Here is a 20,572-nt window from a genome sequence, read left to right as displayed (position 1 = left end):
CTCCAGTAGTAATAAACAAACTTGCATTACATGACAAAATGATGTAAAGCTAGGCTTTACTACTGTAAACAGCCACACAACTAAATTAATGTCGTGAAGAACTGTAAGAGGAAAAAGTTAGAAAGTTATAGAATATAAATACTATGTAAATGATACAGCTGGTACCAACAACAGAGTACATAAGCTGTGGGATTTTTCTTTGAGCACATTTGTAAGTAACATGATACGTACTGACATGTTCTGAGTAATAAGTTGTCAATGGCAAACAGAACTGTCAATGGTGAAGTAGCGCACGTAAATTTGCATTTCATGGGAGGACTCTTTATACAAGAGCAAAAAGAAATATGTGTTATCAAGAGACGTTATATGTCTGATAATACAATTTTGCCTGGTGAAATAAATACACACACGTTGCACAAATGTCGACTGGACGGCACTCTTAGTGGCAAGTGAACTTAATTTGTTTACTCACCCAGATGACAGCATTGAAGTGATGTGATGATCTACTGAAGTGGAACACAGTGAACTGTTGTTACATGGAACTCAGATAGTGTGTATCACGCATAAACTGTGGAAGAAATTGTAGCACTCGACCTTTATGGATGTGACGTCACATGTGACTACTACAAGCCAATGCAAAGCTAAGTGCTTAAGAAACGAAAATTTTGATAAACACTTTGCAAACATGTGTAATGTACGGTATTCTGCAGACATTAATGAATGTGCAGAAACCGAAACTAACATGCATGTGTTTGTGCAGTAACAGTGCAGATGTGAACTGACAGTAAAGTGCATGAACAAAAACCGTACATTAGACCCAAAGCTATTACCGAACAAACTGATGTAAATTAAATGTTGCAAGTGATTACAACTACCGACTGATAAAATTCTCTTTAGGGAGCGCGTATTAAAAATTGTGTTACTGGCCCCAATCTACGGATGTTTCATGTAACCCTGTATCCTGAGCTGACTGGATCATGTCGAGCACAACCAGCCCAGAACTCCGCATTCTTCTTGCTCCATCGCAGACAACGCAGATCGTCATGGTGCACACGTATGCAGATTTGTCAACATTATGAGCACGCCGCCGTGACCGCTCTACACCACAGCAACGGCGAATGCCGCAGCCCGACTGACTTCGCCTACAATGCATCACCTTTATAACCATTGACCAAGAATGAATAATGTTCAACTTAGTGATTATTGTAAACTGTTTAAAAAAAAAAAAACACGTATTTCTGGAACGAAAACCCATATGATGATTCCTAAAAATTACCACCTTAATGTTTTTCTAACGATGTAATTTGTTCATGCTGATTAATTGTACTAAATGATCTGATTTTGTCAATGTGTAACGTTTTTAAATTCTATGAGAAAGGAATTGGATGCCTATGCCTTACTGTCGTTTCGCCAGGTTCCAGCAGGATCACACCCGAATGGGAAGACATAGTACATTCCTGGCAAAGCTAAAACAGGCTCCAGCTCAAACGAATGAAATGATGAAAAAAAAGGGACTATCTAAAGACTAAAACTTAATGAAGTGATGAAAATTTTAAAAACTTTTTACAACTTTAAAAACCTTTAAAAATTTAGGGGGTTGTTTAATGTTCACACGAGTGTTAGCGGATTTCGTGACTGTATTTTCATCCAGTAGCACTGAGACGATTTTATCACTGCTTAGTAGACACTGTGATTACAATAAAACTTCTCTGTAAATTACAGTATCTATGTAATGTTAAATGAACCACAGCGGCAACTTTTTGTTCTCTCTCTTCTTGATCAGCAATTCTCCGGTACACTTGCAGTTAAGCAGAGATTATGTTATTTGTGCTCATTTTGCATAATAATAATTATTTAATTTCATTGTGTTTATCATTATGATTAATCATACCTCTTTTCCTCAGTTTTTTCATGAATTTGATAAGTAAATGTGGCTTACTTTGTTCGAGGATGTCTATTGGTGAATGACTACATATTAATGGTACCAATCAGTGGAATAAGACTGGTCTGCTTTCAAAATAAAACCTGCATCTAAAATTTCACCTTTTGCAAAACGAAGTCCGATAGCTTTTAGGTGGGAATCACGTCCCAAAATTCTACTTGCCAACAGACAATCCCAGTAGAGAAGCCTAGTTAAAAAATATGGTGGTAATTAAATTCCAAAATTTCAATATTTCATTTCAAAAAGACAAAAAAAAATTTAAAAAAGATAAAATAAAACGAAAACCGAAACCACCAAGTTGCCTGAGACTGCAGTCGTGTGTGTGTGTGTGTGTGTGTGTGTGTGTGTGTGTGTGTGTGTATGTGTGTGACTATTGTTGATGAAGGCCTTAATGGCCGAAAGCTTTAATTGTGAGAGTCTTTCTGTTGTGCATATCTGCAACTCAGCATCTCCGTTATGTGGTGAGTAGCAACTTCCCCCCCAAAAAAACTTCACAAATTAAGGAAGTGTGGCACAGAAAGCAGACTAGCACAGACAAAGAGGACACTCCTATCCAAAAGAACACTGCTAGTATTGAAGATAGGATTTAATCTGAGTAAGACATTTCTAAGAATGTACATTTGGAGCACAGCATTGTACGGCGGTACGGAATATGGAAAAACTGGAAAAAAAGAATCAAATTATTCTGAGATGTGGTGCTACAGAAGGATGTTCAAAATTAGGTGGAATGATAAGTAATGAGGAAGATCTCCTCAAAATCGGAGAACAGAACAGTTGGAATCAGAGGGAGTTGTAAAGGGTAAAAACTGTAGGAAAGATAGTTACTGGAATACATTCAATAAATGCCCGAGGAAGTAGGCTGCAAGTGCTACTTTGGGATGAAGAGGCTGGCACAGGAGAGATATTTGTGGCAGGCCTCATCAAACGAGTCAGAGGACTGATGAAAAAGCAGAGAGAGAGAGAGAGCAGCAGCAGCAATACATGGAATCTGACAAGTGAAAGAAAAGATTTTATAAAATTAATGTCTTGTACTCAATGAATTCTCAAAATTTATTCCTTTTAATCAGTCTTCAGAATATACACATTACTAGTGCTATTAATTTATACTTCCTAGCTTAAATATAACTGTGACTCACCAACATATCACTATCAACGTCTTCTCCAGTAAGAAAACCTTCTGTATTGGAATGTTTTACATTATTGTCAATATTTTCAGAATTGTCACCATGGACTTCTCTGAAAGTAATATTCCACACTCGCAGTTCATTATCATTGCATCCAGTTACCAAGTATTTATCTTCTTTCATCAATTCAAATCCCCAGACCTAGTGAGTGAGAAAAAGAGAGAGAAAGTGAGTTTATTTATGTCTTTAATTTACTAACAAAGTTTCACACTCTCGGAAGCACGACTCAGAAGTGTAAAAAGAGTCCAAAAATATAAAAGAAAATCAATGTTTGAGTTATAATACTGTTTCCTAGTGCCTGTATTTACTAACTCTACTGATAGCTGGAGGTCTCTATTGCAGTATAACCGAGTTATACTGGAGATCTTCAATCACTACCAGGAAGTGTCATAACAATATATAGTTCATTTCATTCAAATCAATGTACAATAGACGTCTGGGAAAGAACTAGCATTCCATATCATGACATTCTCATACCACAAAAAATATATTTTATCCAAATCAGCTTTGACCATATTATGAAAAATTATGTAATAAGATCCAAGAAAACAACATTTTAAATGACTCAACACTGACACAATAATTTTGAACTAAAGATTTATTCTGAACACATCACTCACATATCCAAAAAAGATTTCTTTAGTATGTGTGATATGAGGCAGAGAGTGCAGAAGTGACACTGTAGCCAAATACTAAACAGGCAGTATAAATACAATCAGGAACCTTGCACTACTAGCAGAAACCAGTTCACACAATTCTGCCACCTAAAGATTACTTCAAATAAATGTATTACAATCCTGGTAATGCCATTCTCTCCTGGATGAATCTGTGATCTTACTGACCACAATCCTTAATCTTACATATGAGATCTTAATATTTACACCAAATACACTGCTTGCCTCCCTACTCAGGAAAATGCAATTTTTCTGAGGAGACTAACTGAAAATACTTAAATGACGACAAAAATTACACTATGTGATCAAAAGTATCTGGATAAGCCCAAAAACATATGTTTTTCATATTAGGTGCATTGTACTGCCACCTACTGCCAGGTACTCCATATCAAAGACCTCAGTAGTCAATAGACATCATGAGAGAGCAGAATGGGGCAGTCCGCAGAGCTCATGGACTTCGAACGTGGTCAGGTAATTGGGTGTCACTTGTGTCACACGTCTGTGCACGAGATTTCCACATTCCTAAACGTCAATAGATCCACTGTTTCCGATGTGATAGTGAAGTGAAAATGTGAAGGGGCACATACAGCGCAAAAACACGCAGGACAAGCTCATCTGTTGACTGACAGAGACCGCCGACAGCCGAAGAGGGTCTTAATGTGTAACAGGCAGACATCTATCCAGACCATCACACAGGAGTTCCAAACTGCTTCATGATCCACTGCAAGTACTATGACAGTTAGATGGAGCTGAGAAAACTTGGATTACATGGTTGAGTGGCTGCTCATAAGCCACACATCACACCGGTAAATACCAAATGATGCCTAGCTTGGCATAAGGAGCATAAACATTGGATGAATGAACAGTGGAAAAAAGTGTGTGGAGTGACAACTCACAGTACACAATGTGGCAATCAGATGGCAGGGTGTGGGTATGGCGAATTCCCAGTGGACGTCATCTGCCTGCGTGTGTAGTGCCAACAGTAAAATTAGGATGTGGTGGTGTTATGGTGTGGTCGTGTTTTTCATGGAGGGGGCTTGCACCACTCATTGTTTCGCATGGCACTATCACAGCACAGGCCTACATTGATGTTTTAAGCACCTTTTTCCTTCCCACAGTTGAAGTGCAATTTGGGGATTGCAACTGCATCTTTCAACACGGTCGAGCACCTTTTCATAATGCACGGCCTGTGGTGGAGTGGTTACATGACAAAAACATCCCTGTAACGGACTGGCCTGCACAAAGTCCTGACCTGAAACCTGTAGAACACCTTTGGGAGGTTTTGGAATGCCGACTTCGTGCCAGGCCTCACCGACCAACATCGATACCTCTAATCAGTGCAGCACTCCGTGAAGAACGGGCTGCCATTCCCAAAGAAACCTTCCAGCACCTGATTGAACGTATGCCTGCGAGAGTGGAAGCTGTCATCAAGGCTAAGGGTGGGCCAATACCAAATTGAATTCCAGCATCAGTGATGGAGGGCGTCACAAACTTGTAAGTCGTTTTCAGCCAGGTGTCCGGATACTTCTGATCACATAGTGTATAAGAAAAAGTAGTGACATATGGAAACAGTGCTATTTTAGAGAATGATCATTGGATTATGTCTTACCCGGAAATTAAATAAAATGCAGGAAATAAACATTGGACATGTACCTCTGACTTATGGCCAACAAGGGTCTTGAAGCAATGCGCAGTATCTAAATCCCAAAATTTAATGAAGGTATCTTTGGAACTGCTGATGAGAAAGTTGTGATCTGTCATAAACCTGACATTTGTAACAACACCTTTATGTCCTGTAAGTCTATGGAGACCAGTCTCTGCAACAACATCCCACACGATCACATCTGTGTCCTGGAAATCAGAAATTCTATAAAGTAGTACACTCTAATTCACACACACACACACACACACACACACACACACACACACATTAAAGAACTACACATTCAGAAATTCCTCCCTCCCAAATAGAGTTGTCAAGCAGTTGCGATATTAGTTTGTGTTTAAAGTTAATCTGATTATCAGTTGTTAATTTTATTATTCTCATCAATGAGTAAAAGGTAAATGAGTTTTATGACTGTATATCTCATACCTTTCTGTGCCCGCTAAGGGTGAATGACAGGTACTGTAAGTAATTTCTCCTTCTAACATTTTACTTATGAATGTTGCTATTGATTCTGAACTGTGACTGAATCTTCTTCTCCTTCTTCTTTTGCCTTTTCTCCTTTCATATACTGGGTAAACAGTTATATGGTTGAGGCAATAGTAGTGGTGCAGAATGAGATTTTCACTCTGCAGCGGAGTGTGCACTGATATGAAACTTCCTGGCAGATTAAAACTGTGTGCCGGACCGAGACTCAAACTGGAGACCTTTGCCTTTCACGGCCAAGTGCTCTACCAACTGAGCTACCCAAGCACGACTCACGCCCCGTCCTCACAGCTTTACTTCTGCCAGTACCTCGTCTCCTACCTTCCAAACTTTACAGAAGCTCTCCTGTGAACCTTGCAGAACTAGCACTTCTGAGAGAAAGGATATTGCGGAGACATGGCTTTGCCACAGCCTTGGGGATGTTTCCAGAATGAGATTTTCACTCTGCAACGGAGTGTGCGCTGATATGAAAATTCCTGGCAGATTAAAACTGTGTGCCGGACCGAGACTCGAACTCGGGACCTTTGCCTTTCGGGACCTTTGTCTTTCGCGGGCAAGTGCTCTACCAACTGAGCTACCCAAGCACGACTCACACCCCGTCCTCACAGCTTTACTTCTGCCAGTACCTTGTCTCCTACTTTACAAACTTTACAGAAGCTCTCCTGCGAACCTTGCAGAACTAGCACTCCTTTCCTTCAGGAGTGCTAGTTCTGCAAGGTTCGCAGGAGAGCTTCTGTAATGTTGAAATGTAAGAACGTTTTCTAAGTGTTTAGAATACACCCAGGGCGAGATATGGTACCAGCCCAGTATTTACCTAGTTAAATGTAAGAAACCAAATCCAGACTGGTCAGCTCACCAGTCCTCATCATTAATCCATGAGGTGGATTCAGTCTGGGGCAGACTCATCTCACCGTATCCTGAATCCCGAAAGTGGCGCTCTAATGCACTCGGCTCTCTGAGCAGGTTGAACTTAATAAGGGAGTAAATCTGCTACAGTTATTATTTATCCTCCTATTTAGAATTTTATTGTTTTTAAATTCATTGTAAATTTTCATTCTCATATTTTAAGATGTTTAAGTGTGGTACAGTAGAACCCCAATTATCTGGTTGCTCTGGACTGGACCTGTCCTGTCAGTTGCTAAACATATCAGTCAGAGACGGTTATTTTGTTGTCTTCAATCATTTTCATGCAGCTAAGTCTCACATCCATTTGACAATTAGCAGCTGTATAAGGTCACACTCCGGCTACAACTCAGTCCATGTCAGCACAGTGTCAAGACCTGCAAATGCCCCACCAGCTGACGGTCCTTCACCTAGTTCAGTGACAATGTCATCCTCCTGGCCACAGTTTCTTCTCTCTGACTTAAGAGTGATTTCATAGCCACTGAGAATTTGGAACACAGGTTCTGAGGAATCACTAGCAAGCCAGTCACCTGTATCCTGTGCACTGCAATTGGAATGTCCAAGAATTTCCAAAAGGTTGTGTGATATTTCGCCCTCTGCTACTTCTCTTCCTTCCTCTTCCTTCTCACATTTCTTCTACAGTCTTTCTACATTCTTTCTGTAGCTTATCTTTGATTGAAATGACTTTCAATTTATTTTTTTAATGTGGCTGTCTTCACCAAATTCCATGCTTCTGCCACCATGAATTAGTAGTCTTCTAATTTCAACTTTTGGTGATGAACCATAATTTTTTATAACTAAATGGTCCATTGGCTGCAGCAAACTCACTATGTTTGGAGGCAAGAAGTGTGTTTTGAAACATCAATCTTCTCTACCAAGAAGGCTTCCTGTGGCGTGGGTGGGTGTACTGTCCAGAATTACCATTACCTTACTATCTTCTTTCCCTTGGCCTTTTTCTCTCCCCCCCCCCCCCCCTCTTCAGATATGAAAATTGAATCTTACCATTCAAAACAAGAGTAGCAGTCATCCACACCTTTGGATGATTATTGTAAAAGGTGGAAACATTTTTAACATTTATGAAAGATTGGAGTTTTTTTTTTTTTTTTGTTTTTCCTAACAGAATGGGTATTTTTTACTTTCATGTTTGTTTATTTATTTCATGTTCCATAGATCCAGTTAGTGAGTCAATCACAAGGATGTGGAATGTGTCAAATTGTACAGGTTTCAATTTAAACTTACAATAAATACAAGGGCAATTCAATGCCAAATTGTACATAGTTTAAGTAAGACATACTATAAATACAGTAATAGATACAATGTCAGCTAGATAACATAACAACCAGGAGTTTCAAATAAAGGTTAAAGATAAGAGCACAAAGTTAAATCAGATATTAGGCCTATAAGAGTAAATACAGGTACAGCCAATTTGTTGTTACAAAAAGTGTGCTAATGCTCAAATGCACAATAAAATCAATTGAACTACTTCTAGACACAATAAGTTTAGTGATGGTAACATTTTCCTTCAGATATTCATCCACAGTATAAAAAGATTTCTCTGTCAGGTAATCTTTGAAAACTTGTTTAAATTTTGGCAGTTCTGTATGAACACATTTGATATGTAGTGGTAGAGCATTGAATAGCTTAATGCTGGAGTAGTAAACTCCTTTTTGTACTAGAATGAGACGTTTCATTTCAAAATGTAGATTGTTTTTGTTTCTGGTGTTATAGCCATGGAATTTACAGTTGTCTTGGTAGATAGAATAATTTTTGCACACAAAGGTCAGCAAGGAAAAAATATACTGTGAGGCAGTTGTTTAGGATACCTATCTTCCGAAACAAGTGCCTGCAAGAGTGTCTTTGATGGACCCCACACATTATTCTGATTCCTTTTTTTTGGATGGTGAAAACTTTTTTTTGCAAGCAGTTGGTTCCCCCAGAATATGACAGCATATGACATCAATGAGTGGAAGTAGCCAAAGTAGGCAACCTTAATGGTGTCAACTTCAGCCACTGAAGAAATTACCCGTAATGCAAATGTCGCCGAGCTAAGCTTTTTACATAGATGAAGAATGTGAACTGACCAATTACATTTGCTGTCCATTTAAGCACCCAGGAACTTTGTATCTTCAACTTTCTGTATTGGTTGATCTCTACATTTTATGTTAATTTCATCAAGATTACTTTGTGATGTATGGAACCTCATATAATGAGTTTTATCTGCATTGAGTGAGAGACCATTTGAGGAGAATCAATTTAAGATGTCATTAAAAACAGTATTTGTAGTTTGTTCAAGATCGTGATCTATCAAATCGTCAATTAGAATTGTGGTATCATCAGCAAACAGGGTAAATTTGCTGTTTGTCTCAGAACAAAGAGGAAGATCATTAATAAAGATGAGGAAAAGCAGTGGGCCCAAAACGGAGCCTTGAGGCACACCACACGTTATCGTGCCCCATTCAGACGAGGCAGGTTCTCCAGAAGAGCCATTTGGCATTACAGTCCACTTCCGGTCCTGTAGATATGATTGTAGTCACAAGCCAACAGTACCACCTAAACCATAGTATTCTGCCTTTTTCAAGAGAATTTGGTGGTTTACACAATCAAAGGCTTTCGTAAGATCACAAAAAATACCCACTGGAGACATTTTTTTGTTAATGGCTTCCAAAACTTGGTTGCTGAAAGAGAATATTGCCTGTTCAGTACAAAGACCGGCACGAAAACCAAACTGATTTTTGCTTAAGATACTGTGGAAGTTGAGATGGTCTACAATCCTCCTGTGCATGAGTTTTTCAAGGATTTTCGAGAAGGTAGTTAATAGGGATATTGGGCGATAGTTTGTAACAATGTTTTTATCACCTTTTTTAAAGAGAGGAATCACTGCAGCCAATTATAGTCTGTCAGGGACAATCCCTTCTTGTAGGGATGTATTGTATATGTTGCATACCACGGGACTAACAAATTTATAACAGTGTTTCAGTATTTTACTAGAAATATTGTCCACACCAGTAGAATTTTTATTTTTTAATGATCTAATTACTCTTATGACTTCGCTTACAGTAGAGTTAGCAGAGTAAGGTGGTCTTTACTAACCTTATGGCCAGCAGGACTAGTATCTCTTTTAGAAGCTTAGGTTGTTTCAGGTAAATCCTTCCAACTAAGGCATGTCTCACCTGCACTGTATAAAAATTCAGGGTCATAAGATTCTGTTTCAATTTTGAATTTTTCAATAAAATTCTCTGCTGCTTTTGGTTCTGCTGGTACTTTATCATTTATATCTAACTCACAAATGCCGTCCCATCCATTGAATTTCCATAGCCAGTCTTTGATTATTTTAAATGAAGACAAACTGTTCATTTCCTTGGCTAAAAGTTTAGCTTTTTTGCAAACAATCTGCCCTGAAACATGGTTTCCCAATGATCACTGCTGCAAAAACCACATGAATATGGCCTCACAAGCTCTTTGTTTTCTGCTGTTTTTCTCAACAAACTTCCATCTTCATTCCCAAGGACAGATACAAAGTTCACAATTGAGGACTTAATAAAATAAAATGGATCCAAAGTTGTTGATGTTCCGACACTAAACATCTCAGCTAACTGTTTACCACCCATGACTTTGTTTAATTGTTCATGGACTTTTCTTTATCTGCCAATCTATAAGGTAACCCATTTCCTTTTAGAAGGCATATGCCACACTGTAAATTAAAACACATGCATAAAACAAAACAAGAGGTACGAAAGATGGAACTGAGCTGCACTGAATGATGGGCACTTTAAACACAACAGTGTGTTTATTGTGCATACAACAATGTGTTCACTGTATTTGTTGTTCACTGGAAGATTTTGTCTTTTAATACATTCACTGCAGATTGATTTTAGAATGATAAAGAATTGTACACTGTACTGTATACTGTAATAACTATCGAACGAAGCCAACAATTTTAGACATACAGGACATATGTCTTTTTTCTCAACGTGATCTGCATAACTGGTGCAAATAGTTAAGAGTTCAGATAATTGGAGTTCCACTATGTTCTGATCAATGTGGATAAAATTACTTTCATCTCTGTTTTTAAATGACCGATCTAAGTGATTCAGAATATGCAATACATTACTAGAGCATACTCAAACAACAATACCACATCTTATTATGGATTCAAAATTGCTGCATCTCTTTTGTTTTTTCCTATTTCTCCCTGTTAGAGATAGTGCATATTATTTACATAGCATACCATTTACTTTTTAGACATTTAATATGCATAATCCAGTTTAAATTCTTATCTATTTCTGCTGTGAACCACTTTTCTTTAACTTCCTGACATTTTGACTTTTTGGTCTTGAACAGTACCACACGGATTTTTGAGATGTTTTGAGTGAATTAATGATGGAGACAGGAATTTTTACCCAGAATGAGATTTTCACTCTGCAGCGGAGTGTGCGCTGATATGAAACTTCCTGGCAGATTAAAACTGTGTGCCCAACCGAGACTCGAACTCGGGACCTTTGCCTTTAGCGGGCAAGTGCTTTACCATCTGAGCTACCGAAGCACGACTCACGCCTGGTACTCACAGCTTTACTTCTGCCAGTATCTCATCTCCTACCTTCCAAACTTTACAGAAGCTCTCCTGCGAAACTTGCAGAACTAGCACTCCTGAAAGAAAGGATATTGCGGAGACATGTCTTAGCCACAGCCTGGGGGAGGTTTCCAGAATGAGATTTTCACTCTGCAGCGGAGTGTGCGCTGATATGAAACTTCCTGGCAGATTAAAACTGTGTGCCCAACCGAGACTCGAACTCGGGACCTTTGCCTTTAGCGGGCAAGTGCTTTACCATCTGAGCTACCGAAGCACGACTCACGCCTGGTACTCACAGCTTTACTTCTGCCAGTATCTCATCTCCTACCTTCCAAACTTTACAGAAGCTCTCCTGCGAAACTTGCAGAACTAGCACTCCTGAAAGAAAGGATATTGCGGAGACATGTCTTAGCCACAGCCTGGGGGAGGTTTCCAGAATGAGATTTTCACTCTGCAGCGGAGTGTGCGCTGACATGAAACTTCCTGGCAGATTAAAACTGTGTGCCCGAGCGAGACTCGAACTCGGGACCTTTGCCTTTCGCGGGCAAGTGCTCTACCATCTGAGCTACCGAAGCACGACTCACGCCCGGTACTCACAGCTTTACTTCTGCCAGTATCTCGTCTCCTACCTTCAAAACTTTACAGAAGCTCTCCTGCGAAACTTGCAGAACTAGCACTCCTGAAAGAAAGGATATTGCGCAGACATGGCTTAGCCACAGCCTGGGGTAGGTTTCCAGAATGAGATTTTCACTCTGCAGCGGAGTGTGCGCTGATATGAAACTTCCTGGCAGATTAAAACTGTGTGCCCAACCGAGACTCGAACTCGGGACCTTTGCCTTTCGCGGGCAAGTGCTCTACCATCTGAGCTACCGAAGCACGACTCACGCCCGGTACCTACAGCTTTACTTCTGCCAGTATCTCGTCTCCTACCTTCCAAACTATACAGAAGCTGTGAGTACCGGGCGTGAGTCGTGCTTCGGTAGCTCAGATGGTAGAGCACTTGCCCGGGAAAGGCAAAGGTCCCGAGTTCGAGTCTCGGTCGGGCACACAGTTTTAATCTGCCAGGAAGTTTCAGGAATTTTTATGTTTTACAATATTAAGTATCTTGTGAATCTTCCTCACTGGGAAACAAGCCACAGCACAACACTGTCCCTAATTGTATACTTATCTAATCTGTGGGTTAGCAAAACATACTTACTGAGTCAAATGCTTTACTGAGATCACAGAATACTTCTGTAAATTTGCTGCTCTTATTTAGTGATGATATGCTAATTTTATCAACAGCATTCTCGATTTTTATAGCATTAATGATCCATTTTAACGTACTTTAATTTGCTGTGGCACATTTGAAGTAAAAGATTTTGTTGAAAACATTTATAAAACTGCTTGGGAATTTTTCAAGATTTATTATTTACTCAACAGACCATTCTGATTAAGATAATTTGAAACAGTGGCCCTATAACATGACAATGTGGTCACATACCAACAAAAATTATTTCTGGATATTTTAATGCTAACATTCAATGCTGATTAAATTAGATCACTGTTCTTAGATCACACATGGCACATATATAATATTGGAAATGTAATGTATATTGTAATTCAATGAATGAAACATAATTTATTGAACTAACACAAAATACTGTATTGGATGTGGATAATTATTTAATTGTTTATAATAATGTGTGTCTGGTAACATTTTACTGAAACCTAAGTTACAGCTGTATTTTTAATATTTCATTTCTCATTGATAATTTTTCCCTGTTAAAAAATAATAGTGCTGTAGTACCATAACTATCTATAAAAAGAAGTCAATATGCATTGATGAACCTCACGAATTTAGAAAAAACATAAATATAAAATTTTTGTAACAAAAGTATCAATTCTTATTTTCACAGGTACATTCCTATCAGCACTTTCATATGCTGGTGGCTATGGGTTGCATACATCTCTGCTATTGATAATTTAATGCTGTTAGCTTATGTACCAATAATCTTATTTGTAACATAATTTCATTATGATTAAAAACATACCTTTGATGCCGATGCTAATCTGTGACCAGCTGAATCATACGAAAGACAAGTAATGGCAGAACGATGTCCAGCAAAATTTGTAACATTCTCGCCAGTTTTTAGGTCAAAGACTTTGACCATTCCATCTGAATAACCAGCAGCCAAGTGCCTACAATCGGGACTGGCATTTAGATATCTGACCTCATGCTTATCACCTTCCAATACTTGGGCCTAGGAATGAACATAAATGTGTGAACATCAGCTGACTTTACTACTAAAATCAAACAAAAATGCTGAAAGCCACAGTGCACACATTAAAAATCTTGAGAAATGGGTGAAGATGAAATCAGTGTAAAACAACTGATCACAAACTGCTAGGATAAATGATTATATCTTTGTGAGGTACGAGAGAAATAACAAAGAGAGCAGATTAAACAGAAGGAAGACAAAGTCACTCCAAACTAAAGTACCAGTTGAGATTTTTATTCCACATTCAATGATAATCTGTTGAGTACAGTAAAATTTTACAAACTAAAATATACAAAGAGGAGAGGAGAGGATGCCTCAGTAGTAATTAACTGAAATATGAGGAAGTAGAACCACTGAAAAAGAGTAGCACGAATTACAATTATAATACAGTGGAACCTCACATAGAGAGCATAATTCGTTCCAGAATCTTACTCGTAGTGGGAAACACTCATTAAGCGAAACAATTTATCCCACATAAATTAATGTAAAATACAATAATGAGGTCCATGCAGAAAAAATACTAAAAGTATTATCTTATTCATGCCATTTATTCAAAAAATGGTTCAAATGGCTCTGAGCACTATGGGACTCAACATCTTAGGTCATAAGTCCCCTAGAACTTAGAACTACTTAAACCTAACTAACCTAAGGACAGCACACACACCCATGCCCGAGGCAGGATTTGAACCTGCGACCGTAGCAGTCCCACGGTTCCAGACTGCAGCGCCAGAACCGCTAGACCACCGCGGCCGGCATGCCATTTATTCAAAGAAAATTATACATACAGTATTGTGTACTTTATTATTCATGATACATAACCATTTCTTTTTTACTAGGAAGCTATCTATAATCATTTGTTCCTGCTGAAGCTTCAACACTTGGCAAAAATGTGACACAGTGTTATCGTCAAATAATTTTGTAGCTTGCATAGCCAATGCTTCATTGAGGTGATGATTTTCAATGTACGATGCAACCTATCCCCATGCTTTCAGCATTTCTCTTATTGCACCAGAAGATTGCTGCTTTGCTGTTACCATCTCCTCCTCCTCCTCCTCCTCTGAAGAACTCCTCTCCACATCCTACCGCTGTGAAACACACTGCAACTCCATATGCTCTTCGGTGGTCATTTCTTGGTTGTTATCCACATCTGGTCCCACACTGTTGGCCAAAGACACAATCTCGTTGACCAAGGGCACCACAGGTACTGACTAAATGCCTCAGAGTCAAATTCGACAATGCACTCTGGCCAAAGCTTCTTCCAAGCAGAAGTGAGAGTCCTCTTGGTAACCCCTATGCATGCCTTTTCAATCATCTTGAAACAGTCAACAATGTTGAAGTGATATTTCCAAAGTACTCTGAGAGTGAGATTGGAAGCTTCACTCAACACAAACCTATGCTCGAAGAGTGCTTTAGTGTAGAGTTTCTTAATGTTCGAAATAATCTGCTGGTCCATAGGCTGGAGTAACGGAGTGGTGTTGGGAGGCAGAAATTAGATCTTGATGAACTGAAATACTTTAAGGTGGTGGTCTTGTAGGCCTGGGGAATGGGCAGGAGCATTGTCAATAACAAGTAAGACATGGAGTGGCAGATTCATCTCAAGCAAATATTTTTTCACCAAAGGGCCAATCACGTCATGCCGTGTCACCTAAGCCTTGTCGTCGGACTTCCACATCACATTTAACCTGCTCTTCTGGGCTATACACTTCTTGAAGGCTCATGGAGTCTCTGAATGGTAAACAAGAAGTGGTTTAATTTTCTAATAGCTGCTTGCACTGACACAGAATAGCAGAGTGAAATGGTCTTGGCAGAGTGTTTGGCTTGTGGCTGGTCAATGCATTCTCCTCTGCATTGTAAAGATACACTTTGGCATCTTTTCCCAGAATAGACCAATCTAATCACAATTAAAAGCATTGTGGCAGATAATCCTCAGAAACTACGAGAATCTTGAAGTTGCTGATAAAGTTCTCCCTTTGTGTCGGAGTTGGCTGCTTTGCCTTGCCTCACAATGTTGGTGGAGCTGGTTCTTCTCTGTAACTTCTCGAACCATTCACAGCTTCCCTTAAACCCTTCTTCAGTAGCTGATGATCCTGGCATCTTCTTAAATAGGTCAGTGAAAATCATTCTTGCCTTCTCACAAATGATGTGCTTGTTAAAAGTGTCACCTTGAAATTGCTTTTCATTTATCCATATAAGGACCAACCTTCCGACGGAAAACAAAACAGCTGTTTAGATACACTTGTCACTTCCTTTGAAGCATTTATCTCCTTAATCTTGTGCTTGTTCTTGAGGATAGTGCAAATAGTTGATGTAGACCAATTGTATGTGTGTGCTCAATGTTCACACCATGTTTGCATTTTTCAATGATTTTACATTTCATTACTAAGGTAATTTTCTTTCTCTTATGGCCATCTTCTTGCGGCTTTATCTTCGGGGACATTTTTAGGAAGGTTATTAAAATTTGCACACAAAATCAATGTGTGAACACAAGTTTAGAAAAATGCGTGACCACAAGCTGCACTAAGATAGCAGCAGAAAGTGCACTAAACACAGACTGCAGTACGCACTAAAGACATCATTTATATGGCACTGCCAACAACAAAAGGCGTTCATATTGTTGAACACTTCCCCCCACCGCAAGCGAACAGCTAGTGACGTCACACTAAATCATCATCGTCATTCATTATGCAAAACATCGCTTATTAAGTGAGTCATCTTTTTACAATTTGTTTTGCTCGTTATGCGAATTGTGCATTATGGGAGGTGCTCATTAAGTGAGGTTCCACTGTAATGAGAAAAATAAAAAGAGCACGCAGGAAGCCAGACCATGTGCTGTATGATGAGTAGTCAGTAGTAGCCATAGTTTTAGTAATCCACAGGTCTCTTTTACAAGGGCACTGGACATGTTACATTACATTTTAAAAACAAAAACGTAATATATATATATATATATATATTTTGTTTGGTAAGTCTCATGAAAGATGATGAGACTTACCAAACAAAAGCGCTGGCAGGTCGATAGACACACAAACAAACAGGAACATACACACAAAATTCTAGCTTTCGCAACCAACGGTTGCCTTGTCAGGAAAGAGGGAAGGAGAGGGAAAGACAAAAGGATTTGGGTCTTAAGGGAAGGGGTAAGGAGTCATTCCAATCCCAGGAGCGGAAAGACTTACCTTAGGGGGGAAAAAGGACAGGTATACACTCGCACACACACACATATCCATCCGCATATACACAGACACAAGCAGACATTTGTAAAGGCAAAGAGTTATATATATATGAATTTACATACTTTTGTGTCTAATTTGACAAGGGCGGTTAGGTATTAAGAGAAGTAATAACAAAAATGGTGGTTGTGATGGTGTGGATCAAAGGAGAAGGAACAGGTCTTTATTTGGAATTTTGTTTGAGTCAGAAGTGAGAACTGCATGACAGTGTTTGCATTATGGCCATTAGAAAACATCTACAAATGGCCTCCCATTTATAAATTATGACAACAGGGCATCACTATTTAACAAATGACAGAAGGTACAAGAATAAAAAGCATATATACATATATATTCTGAAGACCACCTTATGTTGCACGGTTGAGGGTACTAATATCATTGCTATTCCCTTTTATGGAGCTAGGAAAAATTAGTCTATAAGCTTCCACACGAACCCCAATTTCTGCTATCTTGTCTTTTTGGCCCTTACACAATATGTACACTGATGGCAACAGAACCATTCTGCAGTTTGTCGCAAACACGAATTCTATAAACTTTCTCACCAGTTTTTGTAAAGAGAACATCATCTTTCCTCCAGTTATTCCTACAAGAGCTCACAGAGGAATTTTGTAACACTCATGCATTGATCAAAATTACCAGTATGAAATCTAGCAACACGTTTCTGAACTGCTTTGATGTCTTCCTTTAATCCGACCTGGTAGGGATTCGAAACACTTGAATAGTACTCAAGAATAGTATACAGTCTTCTTTATACACATAGTGCAATTTCCATTGCACTCCCAGCAAACTGAATTCAAATGTTGACCTTCCCTACAACTGACATTACATGCTTGTTCAATTTAATGTCATTTTGCAAGACTATGCCTAGATATTTAATTGATGTGACTGTGATCGATGCACACCACTAATAAGGTACCAGAAAATTACAGGTTGCTCTTCCTACTATACTTGGAGAAAGCTGCCATTTATCCCACTAAATATACATTCTATCGAAGTCTATCTACATCCCCTACAGTTGTTCAATGACGACACTTCCCATACTCTTTAGCATCATCAGCCAACAGGCGCAGAGTGCTGCTCACCCTATTCATCAGACAGTTTACATACATAGAGAACAAGGTTGATCAAATCACACTTCTTGGGGTATTCCTGACAACATCTTTATCACTGATGAACACTCATCATCAGTGCAACATGCTATGTTCTATTAAAAAGTCTTCAAACCACTTACATATGAGAGAACTTGGTTCAAATGCTCAGACCTATGTAAACATTGTGCAGTGTTGTACTGTTTCAAGTACTTTCCAGAAATCTAAGAATATGGAATCTTCCTGTTGCCTTGCACTTGGTGCAGGGATTGGTAGTACACTCTCAACATACACAAATGCACATAAACAGGCAAAAGGACACATTATTGTATGATTACACGATTGAAGAACAATCACTGGAAACAGTTACAATCACAAAATATCCAGGAGTATACTTATTTGGAGTGATTCAGAGTAAGAGGAGCACATACAACTAAATGCAAGTAAGGCAGACACCTAACTGAGATATATTGAATGAATCCTGAGAAACTGTAGACCACCCACATAGAAGATAGCTTACAAAACACTCATTCAACCAATACTTGAATACTGCTACTCAGCCTTGGATCTGTATTAGATAAGATCGATATAGAAAATAAGGAACATCTGAAGAACAGCAGCACATTCCTTCACAGTTTCATTTAGTAAGTGCAAAAGTGTTACAGAGATGCTCCATCAACTCCTGTGGCAGATGCTGCACATGAGGCCTGCTACATCACAATGTGGTTTATTGGTCGAGTTCCAAGAGTGTATGTTCCTAGAAGAGTTGCCAAATATATAATTAGAGAGGTTCGAGCTCACACGGTGGCTAACCAGCAATCATTCTTCCTGTGAACCATTCAGACTGGAACAGGAAAGTGGGAAGTGGCAGTGCTACACAAAGTACCCCTGCCACACACTGTGAGGTGGCTTGCAGAGCAGAGATGTAGGTATAGATATAGACATAGATCCAGGGTTTGCAGGATGTTGGGTGGGAAATGGACAAGCTGCATTTCGCACAAGTGATTCTTTACAGGTAGAAGTTTTTGCCTCAAGAAAATTTATTATATTCGAACTTAGCACACTGAGCTTTTAAAAAAAGGATTCTGCAGTAACTGATATGCTCTACCAAACTTCTTAAAATCTAAAACACAAGCTACTACATTGGGACTTTTACAGGCACCATTTCACAGATGCTGCCAGACAAGGAACAAAAAACTTCGGCTTTGTTAGTGGCTGTAGATGTGTATTCCTTTCTTTATTTGATTTTAATGGCATTTTTGTCACTAACATCCATGTAGAACCAATACACAACTGTAAATGTCAGTTGATATTTAGGTTATTGCAGATGGAGCACAATCAAAATCAAAAAGAGAGGATAGGAAAGAAACCGATTGTGGCTTCATTTATGAACACCCCCCCCCCCCCCCCCCCAGTGTTCTATCTACATACATACTCCACAAGTCACTGCATGGTACCTTGTACCACTACTAGTGATTTCATTTCCTGTTCCATTCACATACAGTGCAAGGGAAAAACAATTGTCCATATGACTCAAACAAGCCCCAATTTCTATTACCTTCGTGGTCCTCACACAAAATGTACATTGGCAGCAGTAGACTTGTTCTGCAGTCAGTTTCAAATGCCAGTTCTCTAAATTTTCTCAACAGTGTTCTGCAAAAAGAACTCCGTCTTTCCTCCAGGGATTACTGTTTGAGTTCACAAAGCCTCTCTTAAACACTCACATATTTTATTCATTTGTGTGGGCCAAGTGCCCATATTGCTTTATAATTCTTTGTTTCTGTCGTTGCAACTACAAAAATGCATGATTTTTTCGCCAGACACACTTCACTTTATTGAGGTAAAGCATCAACAGTGGTCTGTAATTAAGTTATTTACATTTTGATTTGCTTTTAGATTGAAAAACAGTTCATTAATAATACATTGGGAAATTCTGTCTGCTAGTGCAAAGAAACAGACATTGAACAAAGAATTATGTGAAATTCACATTCAGCTAGCACAAAAATTACAACGATGTGCTAGCAGACGGCATTTCTCAACGTATTCTTGATGAACTGTTTTTCGATCTAAAACCAAATCAAAATGTAAATAACTTAATTACAGACCACTGATGATGCTTTCCATCAATAAAGCAAAACGAGTCTGGTGAAAATAAATCACACATTTTTGTAGTTTCAATGACAGAAACAAAAATACCCTCAAGACACACATACTGCTTAAACCTACTGGTAACAAATCTAGCAGCTCGCCTCTGAACTGCTTTGATGTATTCCTTTAATCTGAGCTGGTAGGGATCCCAAAAACTCAAGCAGTACTCAGAAATGGGTCACACTATTGTTCTTTACATGGTATCCTTTACAGATGAACCACACTCTCCTGAAATTTTCCCAATAATCTGAAGTCAAACATACACCATTGCTACAACTGACCTTGCCAGTTCATTCAATTTCATATTGTGTCACAATGTTACACCTAGATACTTAATTGACGTTACTGAGTCAAAAAGTACACTAATATTGCTGAATTCGAACATTATGGGATTGCTTTTCCTACTCATCTGCATTAACTTAC

At 38.9% G+C, this 20,572-nt stretch overlaps 1 protein-coding gene across 1 annotated transcript in view; it reads right to left on the bottom strand.

The window, feature by feature from the left end:
* LOC126176882 (WD repeat-containing protein 3) overlaps nt 1-20,572 on the bottom strand; it is a 121,609-nt gene that overhangs the window by 85,514 nt on the left and 15,523 nt on the right. The window contains 3 exon segments of the mRNA XM_049924082.1: nt 3,079-3,267; nt 5,454-5,651; nt 13,456-13,665. Of these exon segments, the coding sequence (XP_049780039.1) occupies nt 3,079-3,267; nt 5,454-5,651; nt 13,456-13,665 (597 nt within the window).

Source organism: Schistocerca cancellata, chromosome 3, assembly GCF_023864275.1.
Source record: "Schistocerca cancellata isolate TAMUIC-IGC-003103 chromosome 3, iqSchCanc2.1, whole genome shotgun sequence".
In the NCBI taxonomy this organism is placed as follows: Eukaryota; Metazoa; Arthropoda; class Insecta; order Orthoptera; family Acrididae; genus Schistocerca; species Schistocerca cancellata.
Note: the sequence above shows the minus strand (reverse complement) of the source record. Positions and strands in the feature narration are given on the sequence as shown.